Below are 20,109 nucleotides of genomic sequence, written 5' to 3' on the forward strand. Positions count from 1 at the left end.
AAAACCCATATGACTAACAAATGAAAACAGTTTGCCGTCTGATCCAGTTTGTGCTAATTCTGTCCAAACCATTTATTAAGGAGCCCGCTAATAATAATAAAATAATCGAAGAACCATTGAAAGCTATTTGGCAATGAAACGTGAGCCACCCCACGTGGATGTATGCGCTCATCACAACGTTGAGAGAGTTGTTGCATGGCCAGCCCAGTGTGGCAAAAGTAGAGGGTGAGCGACACGGTGAAAGGGGAAGCAAGGACGCGAGGCAATAACAACCTATTCCGAGCTCACCAGCGTCCATTTGTTTCCAAGGCGACGCAAACCACTCCACGCACATCAAAAACCTCATCCAGGTAGTCTGAATAAAGTCAATCAATCCGTGCCTTCAGAGCTAAATGGACCGGAAAGAGAAGTGGATCCTGTTTGAAATAAACTCGCAGTGTGTACATGAAGCAGTTCATGTCCACGGCTGGAACCCCTTTCTACGTCCCCAAAGCGATGAAACGTGTGTTTTCGAATGTTTGGTGCCTCTCGCCCTAAATTAAGTAATATTGAAACGTTGAGACAAAAAATAATACAAAATGCAATAAGAAGAGCATGAAACATCAAAAGTAAACATGACTAACAATCCAGTCATCTACTTTTTATTTCAAGGAAAACAACGATAAACAAAGAAATTACATACTCAAACTGCGCGCGGTCGGTCTAAAAAAAGTAGAAAATTGCATCATTCAGTTATTTAAAAGAGGTTTAACATATGTTTAAGATGACATTTGCTATCGAACGGCAGCAAGTAACTAAAATACTTGTCGCCATATTGAAAACAATTGTATGATCATTCCATATTCATTGACAAGGTTGAAACACGAAGATTACAGTCACTTTTTTTACATCCATCTACGCCAGGCTTCTGAAGTTTGTAAAGTCCTTCCTCGGAGAGAAAACTTGAACGCACCACAAGTTGAGACCCTGAACGCACCACGAGCTGAAGATCCAGCTGCTGCTCGTCGCGGAAACATGGAGCCAAGCAACGGAGAGCAGTGAGCCATCTCCGGGAGGGTGGGGGACCCTCAAAGTACACCGAAACTCTTCCCCCGCCGCTTTGACGTGAGTCATGTCCAGGAGTTTAAAACGGAGGACTAACCACTGGAGCAAAAAAGTCCACCAAAGTCTCCTCGGCCGGAACGCGGAGGGGCAACTGGCGACGCTGGAAGTGAGGGGCGGCGCGGAGCACGGACACTTTCCGCTCGTGGGTGAGCGGCACCCGGGCGGAGCGTCGTGCCTCAGCGGCAGCCTCCATCCTGGTGACATTCTGTTGGAGGTCAACGATACGCCGGTGGCCGGGCTGACCAGTCGGGACGTGATGGCGGTGTTGAGGCACAGCAAGGAGCCCGTCAGACTGAAATGTGTACAACAAGGTGAGTGGACAACTCCATTAGCTTCTTCGTGAAAAAAGAGTTCATGGCATTGCCATTTTTACTTGAAAGAAGCCTAAACCCGTTTAAGTAAGTTGTTTCAAGTCTTGTGCACGCAAGCGTTGGTGTTTTTATTGAGTGTTTTGTGGTTCGGGCGTGATTTAGTTTAGTTTTGTGATGCTAGGCGCTGATGCTAAGCGGAGGGGGCGTGTTGCGTTCGAAACGTTCAGAAAAAGAACAATTGTCACTCAAGTCTGTCAAGCAAGGTAATTAGAAAAATAAAGCTCATTCGAAAAACGATTATTTTTCGAATGACCTTCGATAAAAGCGTCAACTGCGTCGCCATTAATCATTAAAAGGACCACAAAGATCTTGTGTCGAGCTTTTTTAAAGTCTTGTGTTCTTGGGAGTGACTGTTTTTGTGTGGTTTTTGGTTCAAAACGATGCTTTTTTTGTGCGCTTTTCTTGACGGTAGATGATGATTCGAAGCTAATGACGTTGGAGGCGTACAGAAAATAAATAATTGCTGTCACTCAAATTTGTCAAAGAAAATATGTTTGCAACTGTCTTCCTCGATGAAAGTGTTGCCAGCAGCGCGATTTTAAACGATATAATTTGAGTACAGTATCTTAATTTGGTCAGATGCTGTTTTTTGTCAGCTTGATGTTGATAACACACGCTTTTTTTTAAAACGTTCTTGTATTGTCAGTAAAGGGGTCGTGTTGCATTTAGGCACTCGGAAAAGAAACGATCAATGCAAACCAGGTGTAAAGCCAACTTGACTGTGTTTCTTGATTTAATTTTTCAACAGTTTCTCAAAACAAACGTGCACCCCTTTAAGTACGTTGCAGTAAGTCTTATAAACTCGGGCGTTGCTGTTTTTGTTGGTTGTTGAAATGTGATTTTTGACGTTCCTTGATCATTTGGTTGAGTGAAGGTGGCGTGTCGCATTCGAGGAAATCAAAAGTAAAACAGTCCAAAAATTCACGGCAATGACGGCGAATGTTTTAATACTTAACTGGATACTTGGGTGTATAATTGTAATGTTTAACTTGAGCGTACCGGCCATTTTATTAGGCAACACCTACATGTGACAATCATGTTTGGAGAACTGCTGCGAATGGGCTTTTCGGGCAAAATGTATGTGGATACATTGACGCACACAAACTTATTGGCAGAGGTAATGTAAATTGTAATTGTAAATTTCCCCAGTGTGGGACTAATAAAGGATATCTTATCTTATCTTATCTTAATAAGGATTTGTGTCTGTTACTTCGCAGAAGTGTTGTTGTCAGCTTCTTCTTAACGACGCCTCGACGTTGTTTCACAATCTTGTGATAGTTGAGTCACATGTCAACTACGTTATTAGGTTAGATTGCAGACCCGATATGGCGACAGGTGTTTTATGAGACCAGAATCGTGTGGAAGTTGATAGGGTTGCATACCTATTGTAACCAATTGGTTACATGCCTATCCCACCTACTCCCACCATAATTGCGTCTTTTGACTCCCTCAACGGAAGCGTTTATTTGTCCTGAGTGGATGATGCACCCGACGTCCACCATTTCGTTGATGCCTCTATTTTTACAGCATGAAAGCGGCCATTGTCATCGGTGGCTAAGCTTCTTTGCGATCTTTTCCCGCTCCCCAGAGGCCTTCTACCTTTTCCGCTTCCCAATGCCAGCGTGCATCGTGGGCGTCGTCAAGCGCAGTCCGATGGCATTTAAGCTCTTTACGTTGTTCCCGGGAGGGCGACGCACTGCCAGCTCGGACTGCGCCACAATCACAGAGGAGAATAGCAAAGCCGGACTGATTGTGCGGACACAAAAGGGGAGGAGAGTCTATCATCTATCTGCACGGAAGCTCATGTTAGAGTCGGACCATTCGCGTTGTTAACGGTTGTAGTCATTCCGTTAGTGTGTCATACGTTTAGCTGGCAAATGAGTGCATTTCTATCCATGCTAATGAGACACGAAGAGCATAAGTTTATTGCAGAAGCTGCAAATTCAACCCGCCCAACCAAGTGAGCAATCGAACAGGCCAACCACTTTCACCTACGGGACCGGAGTGGAACTTGATGGCCTTATCCGTGACTCTGCTTCACCTCACTTTTTTTTTCCTCGTAAGCCTTCTCCCAGGGTACGCCCTTATCAGCATGCCGAGTGTGTGCAGTGCATTTGCCCGCCCCGTGCAAACAAGCACCCCCTTTTTTCCAATAATGGGCGTCAAGTAGCGCAAAGAGACTTGACAAACCAACGCTGCTCTGCGCTACGAATGAGGTCCAACCTTACTCCCCACTCCCCGTAGACCCAATTTCAAGGGCACGCCCACGACAGCTCAAGCGCGCAAGTGGCAAGACGGAATTCCATCCAAGATGACTTTTCTTTTCTGTCTGTGCTTCGTTCCTTGAATCTTGCAGTCATGAGCGTCTCCGATGTGCGCCGTGTGCCAGCAGCTAATGATGACTCATCTCCAGACAGTCTGTTTGGATTTAATGAGCCTTAACACAACCCCCCCCCCCTCCCCCCAACCAGACAGTTAGGAGTAATAGTCGGATTTTTAAAGGAATAAAGTAGCAATACTTAATATACACTGTATTCCTATTTTTTTGTGTGCAATACCACTTCCTTCCTCAAGAGGCAACAGCACACATTCAACTCAACTCAAGTGTATTTCTAGCGCACTTTAATAAAACAACCGCCACTGTATACAAAGTGCTGTACACGGAGCAAAAGTAATTCATACAACAACAAACAATAAATTCATAACAAGACAGTAGAAAGGAGGCCGAAAACGGTCAAACTAAAAACCAAGTCTCGTGCTGAGTCAAAAGCCAAAGAGCAAAAATGAGGTGAGGCGAAACCGTTTCAAGATTTGACAACAAATAATAGGATAATAGGATAATAGAATAATAACTCTAAAATGTAAAGGGAGCCAGGGAAGAGTTACGTGTTCCCTCTGAGGAGTGCCAGTCGAGGCGAGCGGCAGCATTCTGGACCCAGCCGGAGACGCTTGATGGAGGATTGGCTCGCTCCAAAGTCAAGTGCTTGACAGTAACGCAGCCGCGATGTGACAAAGGCGTGAATTCGGTCTTCCGTGTTGATGTGAAAAACGTGTCCATTTTCCATTCGTCGCATTGTTTATTCTCGTTGTTTATTCTCGACTTCCACCAGAAAACCTGACTGATTGTTTCTCCCGCGGCCTCCAGATGGCTTTGCGCAAAAAAAAAAAAAAGTTTCCCGGACCTAAAAGAATGATCTATTCCAAGCCGGGAGCCGCCCCCACCTCTCCACCCCCTTAAGATAAGTAGATTCATCAAGAGACCGCTCTGGGCTGCGAAATCATTAATAAGCGCTGGACGGCCAGGCGCAGGGCGGCAAAAGTCACCTTCTGTCCCACATTTGTGTGTTTTGTCAGCGCCTCCCTTTGTGGCCTTAGTTGCGTCGTGGTGAAACCCGACGGAATGATCGCATCGATTCTAGCCGACGCCTCAAAATGAAAGTGTCGTTCATCCGCCGACTTGTTTCCCGTGCCGCGACCTTGCTGGGAGGTGGGGGGGGGGGGGGGGTGAGAGGTGGGGGGGGGCAACAATAGCTTTTTGGAGGTTTGACGTTCCGCCGTGCATTTTCTCGGTAGCTTAAATCAATGAAGGAGTTGCAGCTCTGTCCAAATGAAGAGAAGAGGGACAAAAGGCAGCTTGTAAACAAGAAAATGTGGATCCACGCTGGCAGAATGCAAAGTTTGCGCCGCCGCCGCCGCCGGGGAAGCAAAAGCGCGCGTTTTTATTCACAGCTGCTCGGCTTTCCATCACTTTGCTTGTCCGTCAAGTAGCAGCCTCACAAAAGCTTTTCTCAACGCGGTGGACGGGGGCCGTGTGGGGAGACGGCCCGTTAAACAAGCAGGGAAATGCAAGGGAACCCCCCCCCCCCAATCAATTCACCCAATTCGGTAACCTTTTAGCTAGCCTAGTAATGAATTAACGCCCAAGTGACCTTTCAGCCAAACGACAATCAAACAAACCAAAGAATTACTTTAATTTAAAAAAAAAAAATTTAAAAAGGAAGGTTCAATCAATTGCCAACCAAGGTCCCAAACAATCATCCACCTAATGATCAACCCATCAAATAACCAATCACCCAAACAAATGAGTGGAACCCGACTCATCAAACCAACCAAAGAAATTCCCAACCAAGTTAGCAAACGAGACGGTAAAGCAACCAACCAATCAACTAAAAAACAATAGCCTATCAATCATCCAACCAACCAACCAGCCAAGTAATCAATCAATGCAACGAAACGATTGAACCGACCAGACCGAACGAAAAGCCAACCAACTTATCAAAACAACCCACCAAATGAACAAGAGCTAACTAACCGGCAAACTCCTCAACTAACCCAGTAACAAATCCACAACCAACCAACCAGCCAGCCAAACAAACTAGTCACCCATCGGTCTTGCGACGAACCGCCCACTGATCAACTCGCCAAAGAAAAATCCAACCAATCAAGGTGATTGACGTTTAGCTTGGCACCCGCGCATTGAAGTAACTTTCAAATCGCCAAAGTCACTCGCCGAGTTGTTTTCGTTCCGGAGTTGGAAGCGACTTTCGCTCGTTTCCGAATTATGTGTGCAGATGAGACGTGATGACGAACGACAGGGAAATTTGGAGCCGAGCTGCTCTGAATTCCCGGCGCGTGCCTCCCTCCGGACGCCTTCGCCTAACGGCGCGTCGCGCGGCGGCCAAACGCTCGGAATTCCGCGCGACGCCCCTCGCGTAATGCCTCCCCGGAGACGGCCCGAGGCGATCCGCCGTGCGCAACCGCATGTGCGCTCGCTGTGATGATGAAGCCCGTGGGGGGCTTGGGGGGGGGGCTCTCGTCGCCTCTTGACTTGGCAAGTAGCGTAGATGCCTTCGGAATTGGGCGTATTTAGAATACGAGGCCTTTCGCCGATTGGCCGTGTGCATATTTATCACGCGAAGAGGTTGTCGCGTACGTCGCCTCCAGTGTGACCAAAAATTCCTCCCTTGGTCCTTGGTCTACGTTTTTCTTTGGATCTGGGTCAAAACGTCAAGGATTCGTCGTTGAAAATTTTTTTTTTTTTAATTCTAAGATGCTTATACCGGAAGCGGCGCATGCAAGAAAAATACTCGGAAATCAAATTCGATGATGGGAATATTCAAACCGATGTCGCGAACGTACTGTAGGTCGGCGCTCGCTTCTAACGGAGCCGTCGACATCCTCGTCCGCGTACGACAGCGACGCCCCCCCGCCCGCCAAATAAATCCCAGCAGTCGCTCGCAGCGAAGCGACACGGGTGTCCCGCTTTCAAAGTAAATGGCCCGTATAGTAAATCCAATATAAAATGACTGCGCCGGAAAAGGACTGACAGCCATAAAAGTGAGTTATTTGGCCGTCGCCGCGTCTCCGACGGCCCGCGCTCACCCTCGGAGTCCGAACCTGTCGCCTCCAATTACCCGAGGCGAGTGTTTGCCCGCCGCTTGCGCGACATCTGTCTCCTAATTGCTCGCCCGTAGCCGCCGCCGCCTCTGCGTTCGCAGGCAACGGCTCAATTAGTCCACAAACGAGCAGCTTATATTCACGGAGATTGTTTGTCAATGTTCTGCGACCGGGGGAGTGTCTGGGGGGCGGGGCGGTGTGGGGGGGGGGGGGATTTATCATCCGGTCATCTCCTGTATATTCGCGGTTCGTTGACCGTTTCCCATTTCACGTCATATTTCTCTTTCTCTGGAAGATATTTTGAGCTAGTTGCTGTGAAATAGGAAAGTCATTGGTGTCGAGAAAGTTTTCGCATGCATCGGCTTCCTAAGTGGTCGGAAGCACGCGTTTGGTTTCCCCTCGTCTCCACAACTCAAGGGGGGAGGGGGGGCGGCGGCTTCCCCGTCCATCAACATTTACGCGAGCTTTGACAGTGATGCTGATGGATTGCGCGGTGTACAAGTGGAGCAGGGGGCGGGGGGGGGGGGCGCCATGCTCAATTGCATGTCACGCTGCGTCTTCCCGCTTGGCTGACTGCGACGCTTTCGCGATCGGGGCCTTTTTCTGGACGTCTGCCAGTGTTGTTACTTTGGATGGCTGATAAGATAAGATAAGATAAGAAAACCTTTATTAGTCTCGTGCGCTTGACGCTTTTGAGACCCCGCCCCCACACACACACACACACGTCACCCCCTCCCCAAACTCGGCTTCTTTGTGACCTTTCCCACTCTGTCCTCGATACCCGGCGTCTAAACGACGGGCCGCGGGCGCCCACGATGGAGACTTTGCGTTGTTGGAAGTCGTCCCTTTGGTTGCATTCGCTGCCATCCGAAGTCAGACCGCCAAGTACGATTGTGCGTCGGGGGCGTCGGCTTGGCCGAGCGTGGCGCCTGTTTTGACACTCGCGGCGAGGAGGCGCTTGTCGGAGCGAGTCGTCATCCCGTCCGTACGAGAGAAGTGCTACTTCTCCTTCAACGCTTAGACTGGATAGATTTCGTTTTGAGCGCGTCACGGAGCGAAATGTTAGCGACGGGTCACGACTGCTGAGGAAATTATTTCACGGGATGCGCCAAAATATGCGACGACCCGAATTTGCTGTCGGAAAAAAAAAAAAAGTCTGAAGAAAGAGCAAGACGTTTCCATTTTTCAGACAGATGAACGTTGACGATTTCACGGATTTGTTCGAACGCGTGAAATCGCTTGAAAATCACAGTCGGCACGACGGACTTTTCGGAGTGAATGTCGTCAGTGAGATGAAATCAGGACATTAAAAAGCCGCTCTCGTGACAACTAATGCAGTACCCTGACTCTTGGAGGGGGGGGGGGGGCGCCTCTGTATCCGCTACCTCGGAAAAGACGATTCTCCCGCCGCGATCGTCTCGCGCCGCCGTAGCATCATCAGCACTGGCTCTCTCCCTCACTTCCTCATCCTCGTCGCTCCCCCCCCCCCCCCTGCACTCCCTCCCGTTTGAGCCTCTTTTGTGGAGTACACACACACACACACACGCACGCACGCGTGCGCGCGCCGAGTGAGGTGGTGGTGGTGGTGGCGGTGGCGGGGGGGGGGGTGGGAGGGCATTACTTGGCTGGTTGCGGCTCGATTGCAGCGAGCAGAGATTGAGTTGGGCGAGCGGCGAATGCCAGCGGGAGAGATCCGCCGTCGCCTTCCCGCCGGTGGAGATTCAGTAAGTCGCGACGGGAAACCTGTGGCGAGAAGATCGCCGAGCGCCGAAGAGAGGTGACCGCTCGCCCGTCCGTCTTAGCGTGTCGCGATCACGCCGGCGCCGTGTATTTATTGATTTGTTTGTTTATTCAGCATGCAGATCGCTCGGCTCGGCTCGGCTCGGCTCGGCTCGGCTCGTCTTTCTCCCGCAAACGCCAATCGGCCGTCGGTGCGCCGTTCGCCGCCTTTGACCGAGGCGCAGATGCGCTCTTTCATTCCGCTCGCCTTCATTAGAATGCCGCAAATGAGTTCGTCTGCGCGCGTGCGCGCGTGCCGAGTCTGCCTCCCCGTATGCACGCCGTACCAGTGCAGCCATTGATATCCCGTCGCTAGGTCTCGAAACTTCCGAACTAGGTTCCCTTCAATCGTGAATGTGGCGGTGGATTGGGGGGGGGGGGGGGCTTTGAATGGTCAATGTGGATGTCTCGGCATCGGAGGCGAGAAGACAATGGGGGCTCAATGCTGAAGGTTTGACATCCTCGTTTGCAGACTTGCCTTGCGGAATCCCTGGAGTCACGTCAGTCACGCTGCCCCCCCCCCCCCCTTCCGTCATTCTAAATGTGATTATACGGATGCGTGGCAGTCAAGATGGATGGCGTATTTGTCAGGGGAACCCAAGAGGGGTCAAGTTGATGCTTGTTTTAGCTCACTACTCCCCCCCCCCCCCCCCCACCACCACCTCCATCTTCTTCCTCTCAGCTCCCCGCACCCCCCCCCCCCTTGGGATTTGCCCTGGCCTTCCATCTCTCTAATCCCCCACCTCCATTCCCTTCACTTTCTCCTCCGTGCATGCTGAGCCAGCGAGATGAACGGGTGAACCTCATGAAAATCCATTCACAGAAATTGCGCAGGCAATGCAATCGGCGAGTGATTGATACGTCGACTTTCTTCCTTCCGCACGTGCTCCAATTGACGGTCCCAAAGATGCGAGGAAAACTATTGGACATTCCACGATTTTTTTTTTTTTTTTTTTGGGGGGTGGGATTGAATCATTTTGGATATTTTGGTTTGAGCTCACGCGAGCGCGTCTCCGTTGTCCATCCAGGGGGCGTGATCGACAAGGACCTGCGCCGCTACCTCAACCTGCGCTTCCAGAAAGGCTCGGTGGACCACCAACTGCAGCAGATCATCCGGGACAACCTCTACCTACGCACCATTCCCTGTGAGTCCCCGTGTCTTCTTTTTTTTTTTAATGTCGGTCTGTTTGCTTGCTCGCTTGCTTGAAGAACCTCAAAAGGTCCCGCGAGTTGTTCCGTGTTTGTTACGTCCTGTCGGTTTGCTGGGCCAACACTCGTCCGACATGCGCTTTAAGGTCAACCGTGCATTATTTACGCTCCTTCAAGCTGCGCCGAAGGTCGTTTTCAAGGTACGTCATCCGACAAACTCCAAAGATTGTAGCCGGTGCTCGATACCTGAAATACCGTCTGGCAAGCTGCACCTAGATTTGGTATCCGCTTTGTGGTGGCGGAGGGAATCGAGAAAAAAAAGGCGCCGCGGGGGGGGTGGATTCGGCCCGACCGGCGGATCTCAAGCGTCCGTCTCGCACTAATTTGCCGCGTTAGCTGCACCGCAAGAGCCGACAGTGTAGTGGTGGAAATGAAAGGTTTGGCAATGGCGACGAGGACAAATTGGAGAACAAATAAAAGGAGCCTCCGCAAGAGCGGAAGTTAAAAAAAACGCAGCGCGCCGAGCAAGAGTTGGTTCCGCGGCGCCGTCATGAGTCGTCCACAGCGGCTCCTCTGCGCCGTAGGCCGAGCGACCGAGGAAGGCGACGCTTTTTTCTTTTTTTTTTTTTTTTTTTTTTTTGCGCAGCGCGAGCAAACTGGCCTCTATTGCTCCACGGCAACGCGGGAACATCATGTTCACCTTGGAATGGCGAATGGGTCGTGGTTAACGACATGAAAGACGAGACGAGACGTACGTTTGCAAGAAAACGATGAGCGGTGTGAGGGTCTTTTTTTTTCTTTTTTTTTTGCGCCGTAGCACTGGTGTGAAATGGTATCGAATGGTGAATAGCTCAAGACTTTGAAGCTTTTGCGGGCGATTTGGCGTCCATTCGGCCCCTTTTTTCATGTTCGGGCCTTCGAATGTATTTGAAACCTGCCACCAGGTGTCCGTGGGTCCAAGTGATGAAAAAAGCCAGCGGACTGAACTTTCAGTCTTCCGGCATCCAAACGTCCCGCATCAGATCGATTGCTATCCTCGGATACTTTGTTGTCACTCTTTGTCTCATCGTAACAGCCCTGGGGGGGGGGGGGGGGGGGGGGGGGGGGGGGGGGGGGATGAAAAGCGGATTCGAAAATAGGGGATTTTAGATTTAACCCCCCCCCCCCTCCACCCCCCAATCCTTTGCGTGTTGCCTGAATGTTTTGCTATTGGAGATTAATAACATGCAAGCAAACCGGGAAATCAGATCTATTGCCAAGTGTGCGGCTTATTGCAAAAAAAGCGCTGCCAAAACGTTTTTCTCCGAGCAAAATCGTCCGTCAGCGAGGTTTTGCGTCTTTCCGCGGCGACTTGATTTTTCTCGCCGTTGCGATGAAAAGAGAACATCAGACCGCGCTTCTCTCCAAGCGCCCGTCGGTGAGATGCGCGAGATAATCCTTGAGACTTGAAAGAGAGTTTATAAGACAACGTTTGCGCGGCGCTCATCGCCGCAATTTGGACGTGAGCCGTTGAGTGGAAAGTAGAGACGTTTATTTTGGAAGGGGGGGGGGCGGAGTTGGCTGACAGGTAAAAGAGACGCCGCTTCACATACTAATGGAGCAACTTGGACAGAGTGAGAGGCCGGCGGGGGAGAGGGAGGGGGGGGGGCGGCGCTTACGACAAATTACCCGGTTGAAATCCAAGGTCAGAGCGTTAATAGCCCCCGCCGCGGTGAAATCGGCGGGCCCGTCGTCCGGGAATCCGCGTTGGGGCTCATGCGGAGCGATAGGCGGAAGTTGACGTCGGCGAATTGCGCGAGTGCGCCAAAGCCCAAAAGGGGGGGGGGGGGGCTTATGGTGTCATCTTCATGAACCATTTGGGGGCGACGTCCCAAGACTTTGATCCTTCGCGTCTTACAGGTTAGAATGCGAGTGAGTTGAGGGTTTGTATTGAGTGCCGGGGGGGGGGGGGGGGGGGATTCACGGCTTGTGCCGCACCAAGGCTCTTTCCTAATGAGATGGAGCGTCTGTTCCGCACGCCCCGTTACTGGTGTGCTCATCGTCGAGTGTTGCGGCGCAAAGTGCGAAATGCGGGCTGTGGCTTTTTCGCCGCCCCCCCCCCCCCCCCCACAGTCTGGCAACAGTTTGTCTTTTTTTGGCCCACCCTCCCTCTTTGTTTGTTTTGGAGCGCCAGCTGTCTAATCAAGTCATTAGCGAGGTCATAAAAAGACGAGCAGCTAACGCCCCCCCCCCCCCCCCCCTCCTTCATAGAGCGACGCTCGAACCCGAGCCGGCCAAGTCCGAGGTGCGTCCGAGTGATATTTCTGGTCGCAACAAAGGGTGATGGGGATCACAAAGGCGCCTTTAATCAAAAGCTCAATTTCTGTCATGCATTTAATCTGTCCCCTTTCTCTTCTCTCGCTCATTGGAGGCACGGCACCGGTTTCCATGGCAACCCTTTCCTCTCCCCGCCTGCGTCAAAGGCTCGGCTGCTAAAACTCGCGCCTTTTTTTTTTTTTTTCCTCCCCCACTTCTTCCCCGCATACTCCTCCATATCCCCCCCCCCCACAACCCCCACCCCCAAACCTTCTTTTTACCTGTCGTTCCAGTGTCTTCACACCGAATTGGGCCTAGCAGAAAGTAAATAAGGGCAACATCCCCGAAGACACCGAACATTTGCGTTGGGTTGCTGACCTTTGACGAAGCGTCCGTTAGCCCGCCGTCGTCAAACGCTTCGGATGTGAGCATCGGGTTAGGATTCCACCAATCAGAAGTCAGCAGCCAGACGTCTGGCCTCTTCACTGCGGTCCTTCTGTATCACGAGCAAAGATAACCTGACGCCGTTTCAGAACGTCATTTCATTTCCGACGCCGCGCGTGCACTCCCGGCCTACCCCGAGCATTCATTTCGTCCGTTATTCAGCCGCGCGGTGGGATGGATCCTAATGGATCTCGGTTCCTCTGTTCCCGCTTTTCCGTTCCGCTGGCGTGCGATAGAAAGACATTTTCCAACAATGCGTCCGTTTTGAGGTAGCCGCGTTAATGGCGAGAAAGCTCGGCTCCTTGACGTGAAAGACTCGTAGTTACCAAAGCACTTCGGTCACTGTGAGGTGCCTCGTGGTCCGTTTCCGCGACGAGATGGCCGTCGGTATCAGCGGCTATTGTTGCCGCCTGTTGCAAAATCTCATTCGATTTTGGACTTTGTCCCCCCCCCCCCCCTCCCCACCCCCCTCCATTTTAGATGGAGGGCGCCGGTCCGCACTTCCCGTCTAGTTTCCGACCAAGTGGCGGCCATATCTCCGAACGAGTAAGCGGAACGGTGAGCCCGTGCCGATTATTTCATGGCACCAGATTAGATGTGAGAAGCGTCGGAGGACGCCAAATGACTCGGCGTTCTGGACTCAAGCCCGGTCGCGATGTTCCCCCCCCGTGGCTGCTTTAATCCACCGAGAGATAACACGGCAACTCCCAGGTGTTTTTCCAACAGGTCCGCCCCAAGCGGCGGCTCGTATACGTGCTGAGGACAAAGAGAGATGCTTGATTTGGTCCGCAGAGCAGCTTCGGAGGACCAGACTCGCGACGCCTTTAATATTCATGGCCGGAGACTGCACTCTTTTACCCAAAGGGGCGTTTTTATTCTGGTCAACAGTCCCTCCCTCTGAAGTGTTCGCGCGCACGCAAAATTCTTCGATATTTATATGCTCTCCATTAATCGGGCTCGAATTAGTCATAGGAGCATAGTAATTACACGAGCTGTCATGTAAACACCTTAATTGTATTTCTGACCCATATCTCACAAATAATTGGAGGAAGCCTTGCGCGTTTAGCGTCCATTCATCCATTTTGTCTAAAGTGAAACTGCTTTTCTGGTTGTTCTCATCCACGCACACACACACAAAAAAAAAAAAAAAAAAAGATCCGTTCGCATCGCATTTCACTGCGAGGTGACACCAGAGCGTGCTAACGTAGCGTAGCAGGTGAATTTCAAGTGCTCCTTCTGATTTATGGCAGAAATCTTTCAGAAGCGCGCCCAATGAAATCATGCGTCCAGAGTCGCCGCCTCCCACGCGGCTCTTCTTGGTGGTTCAGTCGGCTGCGGAATGACACAGTTTCAGCGAGGGCACCGCAAAGGGGCCGCGAGGCTATCCAAGAAAGAAAAAGAGCCCCCCCGGGCTCCGTTCCTTGGAGGCAGCCTCGTTGTCACAGTCCAATCGGCTTAGCAACATTCGTGATGTTAATTACCAAAGTCCCATGAGGAATTGTCTCAACTCGACGGCAAGCGGTTCACAAAGACTTTTCAACCCCCCCCCCCCCAAAAAAAAGTCTGAATAAACTGTGATCGGATTAATTTACAAAAAAAGGCCAACTGATTTCTTACTTTTTTTTAATTACCACTTGTTTCAATTGGCACGGCAGCCCATTTATGCGCCAAACCCGTTGGGCCGGAGTCAACGTCACCATTTTCCTGGTGACTTCCTTTTTAGATTTCGACAGCAGCCCGTTTAGGCGGTAAACCAGTTGAATCTCCTTTTTCGGGGGTCAACCGCAGCGCACTTAGGCAGCAAAGTAGTCGGGTCTGATGGACGTGTGCTCATTGTCGGCACCCTCTTGCGCAGTGTTGAGAACGGTTGAAACGTCCTAACCCCCCCCCCCCCCAAAAAAAAACCTCCTCGCCGCCTTGGCCTGATTTGCTCCACCCGAGCCGCGGAATATCCAAGCAATTATTTATCTTGTGAGATTGAAATCTTTGTATGCGCTGCGCTCTACTTCTCGAAGGAGTTTGGCTCGCGCCGACGCCGCCGTCAGAGCCGCGAGTGTGTTTGACCGAGCCGCTAATGAAATATTCCATCAGAGGTTCGACCGATTTGATGCGCGGCAGCTGGTGGCGTGTGACGCTATCACGGTGTCAGTTAGCATGTAGCAATAAGCTAGTCATCAGCGCTACTTGGGAGGGGGGCGGGGGGTCATTATGACACGCGGGCCATTTGTCGTCAGTGCGATCTGTTGCGTAACTCTTAACCTCTCCGTGCGTTTTGTCATCTATAATATCCCGCCTGCATATCTGGCGGCTTCGCCGGGTTGCGCTGCCACCGTGGGCCCGATTAAACTTTCATCGCATCTTCCAAGACGACGACGACGACGTACGCTACAGTAGCAGGAGTGCAATTGCCGGCTGTTGTGATTTGAACGGAAAGAAAATGCATATTTTAAAATAAATGTTTTGACGGCGAGAAAAAAAAAAATGGCTTCTTTTCAATTTGCATCGCAGCCCCTTTAGGCAGCAAACCAGTTGTGACTGATTTCATTGTGTGCATTTTTGTGGCATAACGTAATTCCCGCCAGTCACTTCGTAGCATCTGCGGTGCCTTGACAGAGAGCCAATCATGGGCCAATTATCCTGATGAATGGGATTATGGTTAGCACCTCTCCTGGTGGATCGCCGACGCATCCTCCAACGGAAGCGACGGCCATACCTGCTGGTCTCATTCAGCAAAGTGGCTGCTCGTCACTATTTGTGCGGCGGCGACAATTTTGTTTTGAACCTCGAGGCTTTAAAATCATCAATAAGTGCCTGGAGGCTATTCCGCACCCCTCCCCCCCCCCCCCCCCTTCCCCAGCCCCCGGCAAGCCGTGTGGCTTTGCCGCACCTGAAAGCCTTTCAAAGTGGTTTGGATGTGCTTGGCGGAAGGAAGTGCGGTGTCCTTGCACAACACCTCTCAAAGTTTTTATTCATTATGAGAATAATGACCAACTAAAGTACTGCGGAACCTTGGTTAAAGAACGCCGCGGTTGACGAGCAATATTGTTTCCTCAGTTGACACCGTTTTTGGACTGCCGTAATGCCCTCGCCTGTGGGCAAGGAGAGCTGCATTTGCTGTCGGGCTTTGTTTTTTGAACGTGCTAAACAGTCATTTATGCGAAATGAGCAGAGCGTAGCTCCCGACGTCCATCAACGTCGCAATTTAAGGTACGACTTGTGATCCCGAAGAGTTCACGGTTAGCCTGCGGCGTCGGGTAGCGGGCAGAGTGCGGCGTAAGCGCGCCTGTACCGAAGGGCGTGTTGTGTACGGTGTAACATTGTGTTTAACCGCCGGGCGCATTTATTATTGATGCTAACAAGAGAGCTGGACAGCTCATGCCGGCGCTCAGGTAGACTCGCTTAAGCGGGCCTGATTCTTCCCCGAAATGATTGGCCATTACGCGCCGCGGCCTCACGCTTCGTCTACTCTGCTCCGGCTCGCGGGATGACTCATCCTGGTTCATTCCTGTTCTCGGGCTTTGGCCATTTTATTTCCTCTAATCGCCGATCTCCCTGTAGTGGAAGGAAAGGGCTGCAGCCGGCAAATTAAGAGGATGAGATTGGGTCGAAAGACACGAAGCCTCAAAGGGAAAGAACCACCGCTGCAGAGGGACTCGATAGGCGTGATCCATCTCCTTAAGGATGCGTTGAAAAGGAAAATGTTAAATTAGCACGAGATGTTTAAACCGCATCGCTAGGTCGATGGAGTCATTTTTGAAAGTGTCGTTGTCCTTCTGTATTTGCTTCAAGTTTCGCCGCGGCGCACTTGGGCGGCCGACAAGTTGGGTTTGAAGTATTTGTACTTTAATTATTTGTACTGACAAAATTGCAAGATTTATGCACTTGTTGGTCCAATGTGGTTGCGCACCACAGCTGAATGTCCTTTGGTTTACTTCCCTTTTTCAAATTTCATGGCAGCCCTTCTAGGTAGCAAACCAGCTCAGTGTGGCCTCGATAGTTTGAATGTCCAGCAAGCTTGTTTCCTTTTAAACATCCTTGATCAGACTCTGCTGGCCTTCTGTTGTTCTGTTGCTAGGCAGCTACTTCTTTCGGTCTCCTTGGCAGCCCATTTAGGCAGCACACTAGTTGTGTTGAATGGATTGTACTCACAATATTTGCAACCAAAATACTGGTAGCAAGCTGGTCCTTAAGTGCATTAGTTTGTCCTTCCGTTTGCTTCCTGTTATAGTTTCTACGGCAACCCATTTAGGCGGCCCACTCATTTGGTCTGAACAGATTGTACTTATTATTAGGAACGAAATGGTCCTTGACCAGACTCCACCTTTCCGGTATTCAGTTCTTGCTTCACTATCTACGGCAGCCCATTTAGGCGGCAAACCACTTGGTTCTGAATTAATTATACTCGGTAACTGCAATATTTACAACAAGTGCCCCAATCCCCCGAGCCAGGGAAAAAACACGCGCGGAGCGGGACAAGAAATGTGCCTTTGCGATATCCGCCTTGTGGTGGGAAAAAAAGCAGATTCAATTCCAAGATTCCCCCGCCACCGCACTCTCCGTCGTCATCTCACTCGCACCCCCGTCCGATGCCTATTTTTAGACGGGTGACTTTACGAAGCAAATAGGTCAAGGCTGTTGGTGCAATACACATGATCACACGCCGCGGGATTCCTCACGCCAGCTGAAACCGAGCCTGAATGATTAGCCTGTTTCGGGTTTTTTGTTGTTGTTTTTTTTCATGCTGCTCTTTCCATGAAAAGATTTCATCTTTCAATCCAAGGTCCGTAAATCCGCAGTGCGATGCGTAATTGCCATCATTAAATCCTCGTGGTTTTTTTGTTCCGCCCCCCTCCGTCGCTCAAGATTTTCGAAAGAAAATTTTAGCGGAATCCTACAAGGGCCCGGTCGCAGCGTCCGTCCTTAATCCTGATCTTTGAAACAATGAGTGCGGTCTTACTTGCGGTATCCGACAAAGCTTTTGCCTTTTTTTGTGCACATTCCTCACCCGCGTTCTGATGCTTTCGAGATAAATCACCAAGCCTCCACTTTGTGGCTCCGTTGCACCCCAGCCCAGTCAGATAAAACAATTACAATCAAAACAACTTTCTGGTAGCCTCATCCATCACTCTCGCGCACAAACGCATGAAAATTGCATGCTGACGAACCGCACAGACAGCCGAAAGAGTATCAGAGGGATGCTTGTTTTGCGTGTTTGCTTGAAGTTTCTTGGCCGAGCTTACTTTGCGAGGTCGCGCTCTGTCCGCGCGTCTTGGAGCGGGCGGGGGGTTGGGGGGGGGGGGGGGGCGAATGCGGCGCTGTTGACATTCCCGAGTGGCTGGAGAAGAAAGGCGCACAATAGGGGGGTTTATTTGAACTCCCCGCTCATGAATGCTGACATTTTCAGCAAAATGCAAAGGTGGGCGCGCAGTCAAGAAACGAGTTTGGCCATCGTGCGGAAGGCGGGCGCGGCTCCTCAAACCGGGCGGCAAACCTGCAAACGAAAGCAATTGCGGTGTTTCTCGCTCACTTAGTTGAAGACCCGGGAACAAACTCAGAGGGCCCCCTCGATAAATTTGCCGCATTTATCAGCACAGAAAAAAGACTTCCAAAATCGTATTTGACGAGCATATACGTCGGCGGTAGTCAAGTCGAATAAGTGATTTTGTGATTAGTGGTCGGCGGGGTTTCACCGTTTTCTAGTTCGAGAAAGTTGTGTCCTTTGTCAAAAGTCAACAAAAGTGCAAAGGTTATCGCATCAGTCCCCCCACCCCTGCCCCCCAGCCATTGGCCCCGTGGTGTCCTTTCCTTTGCCGCCGTCCGACACTTGGGCCCAATCGGCTTTAATGTCAGCGTTGCCTCCGTTTGACATTTGCGCTCAAAGGCGATTTTCTCACTTGATGCCGAGCCCGCCGTTGACAAAAGTCAGATGCGGCGGCAAAATCGCAGCCCCTTTTCCTCCCCCCTTCCCTCGCCGCTCGACATTAGTATTCCGCGGCGGCGGCTTCCTGACACTATGTTCCTTCACGCCTCTCCCGGAGGATTTCCGACTCGCCCTTCTCCGTGTGTCTCTCGTCCTCGCCTCCTCCTGAATTTTCATTGGCGGCTTGCGTTTATTTTGCATCGCCATGGAGACGGCCGTGATGTCAGTCGCTCGAGGTGTGGACCACCCATCGACATTCAAACCTTGATCAACAGAATGTGAGGCGCGCTTGCTAACGACTCCACTGCGAAAATGGTGCTTGGGGGGGGGGGCTACGAAAGTAATGAAATGAGGACTAGATGAGCGAATCGAAGTTTAGCTTTTCATGTATTTTAGCACTTTGTCGCCACATGATAACTGAAATGTTTCATCATCCGCAAAGTCTTCTCGTTTGTTTCATTTTTTTTTCAGTGCACTATCCAACATTTTGTGGCTTAATCACATTTTTTGTTTTCTTAGGTCGGATTGTCCCCCCCCCCCCTCCCTCTCATGGCCTCTTTTGGGTTTCTGCAGCTTACTGAGTATTTTGCTCGTTAGTTGAAAGGAAATGATCAAGGGGCACGGTGGCACAAAAGCAAAGCGTCCTTTTCCGCACTTGTAAATAATTGAGACGTCGGCGCGATGAAAGCGAAGCCACGATCGACCGCCTGATGTACCGCCAATCAAATGGCCACAAAGAGCGCCAGCAAATAGGCTCGGGCGCGCTTTCACATTTTTCGTAATGTTCGCCCTGGTCCCCAAGTTAGGACAGATGAATCGTTTTGCCTCTACATGCTACCGCATTTAAAAAAAAAAAAAAAAAAAAAAAAACACCAAGGAATCCCAATCTCTCTTTATTTCGCTTGTTTATTTACACTTGACAGTGAAATATCTCCGCTTCCCTCTCGTCTGATGCTCGAGTGAAGCATCCATTTGAATGGCAGACGATTTCCAGGCTTTGTTTGGACCCTCGGGCCCTCCGGCGGAGTGTTTATGCGACGCCTCAAGACAAATAAAAGGCAGCGCGCGGCGTGAAAATTGTCCTCCGTCTGCTTCGTGTCACGCGGCGTTTGGATCAAACTTTGGGCGTTTTTTGCACGCCGTCGGTCGAGGCACTTGATTAGCGCCGAGTGGCGTTTTCGCCGCGCGCCGGCGGCGTGCGATATCCCGCCGACTGGCTCTGACGAGCGTTATTTTTAGCGTTTGACGCACCCCGGTAAACAACACGGATTGATTGGCGAACAATCGGGTCTTTGCGCAGTAGAGGCGCGCTGTTAGTTCGGTCTCAACGAGTTGCCCTGCGAAAGGAGGAGCTTGTAAGGAAAGTGCAACGTCTTCATCGTCTTCTTTTTCGGGGATGCTTAGGAGGATATCTGAAGGGAAATCGATGAGCGGGTTGAACCGGAATCTTGATTTCCTTCGAAATCCAGCTTGCTTCATCCCCTTGTGGTGGAAAACATACCCGACTTGAAGGCGCAAGCTGAGGTTGAAATAATCGATGGAGTCTTGCAGATCAGTGGTCCCGAGCCACTGGTGGGTAAAAAAGAAAAAAAAAGACCAACGGAGAGCTTTTTCAGAAAGGGCAAAAGGCCAAACGAGGAGACGTACGGA

The 20,109-nt window shown here is 50.8% G+C and overlaps 1 protein-coding gene across 15 annotated transcripts in view; it reads left to right on the forward strand.

Annotated features, from left to right (window-relative positions):
- Positions 1 to 971: 971 nt before the first annotated feature.
- The window catches only part of magi2a (membrane associated guanylate kinase, WW and PDZ domain containing 2a), a 44,304-nt gene continuing 25,166 nt past the window's right edge, over positions 972 to 20,109 (forward strand). For 6 of the 15 annotated variants that reach the window (XM_086103769.1, XM_086103771.1, XM_086103773.1 and 3 more), the window contains exons 1-2: positions 976 to 1,415; positions 9,680 to 9,796. In XM_086103769.1, coding sequence (XP_085959895.1) covers positions 1,112 to 1,415; positions 9,680 to 9,796 — 421 coding nt within the window. In that variant the 5' untranslated portion in view covers positions 976 to 1,111. Of the gene's footprint in view, positions 1,416 to 8,490; positions 8,650 to 9,679; positions 9,797 to 20,109 lie in introns of those variants that run through there. The other 9 variants (XR_015099372.1, XR_015099375.1, XR_015099374.1 and 6 more) reach the window with 5 other exon arrangements.

The sequence above is a fragment of the Hippocampus guttulatus genome, chromosome 22, assembly GCF_054856545.1.
Source record: "Hippocampus guttulatus isolate MCC_2025c chromosome 22, RoL_Hgut_1.0, whole genome shotgun sequence".
Lineage (NCBI taxonomy): Eukaryota > Metazoa > Chordata > Actinopteri > Syngnathiformes > Syngnathidae > Hippocampus > Hippocampus guttulatus.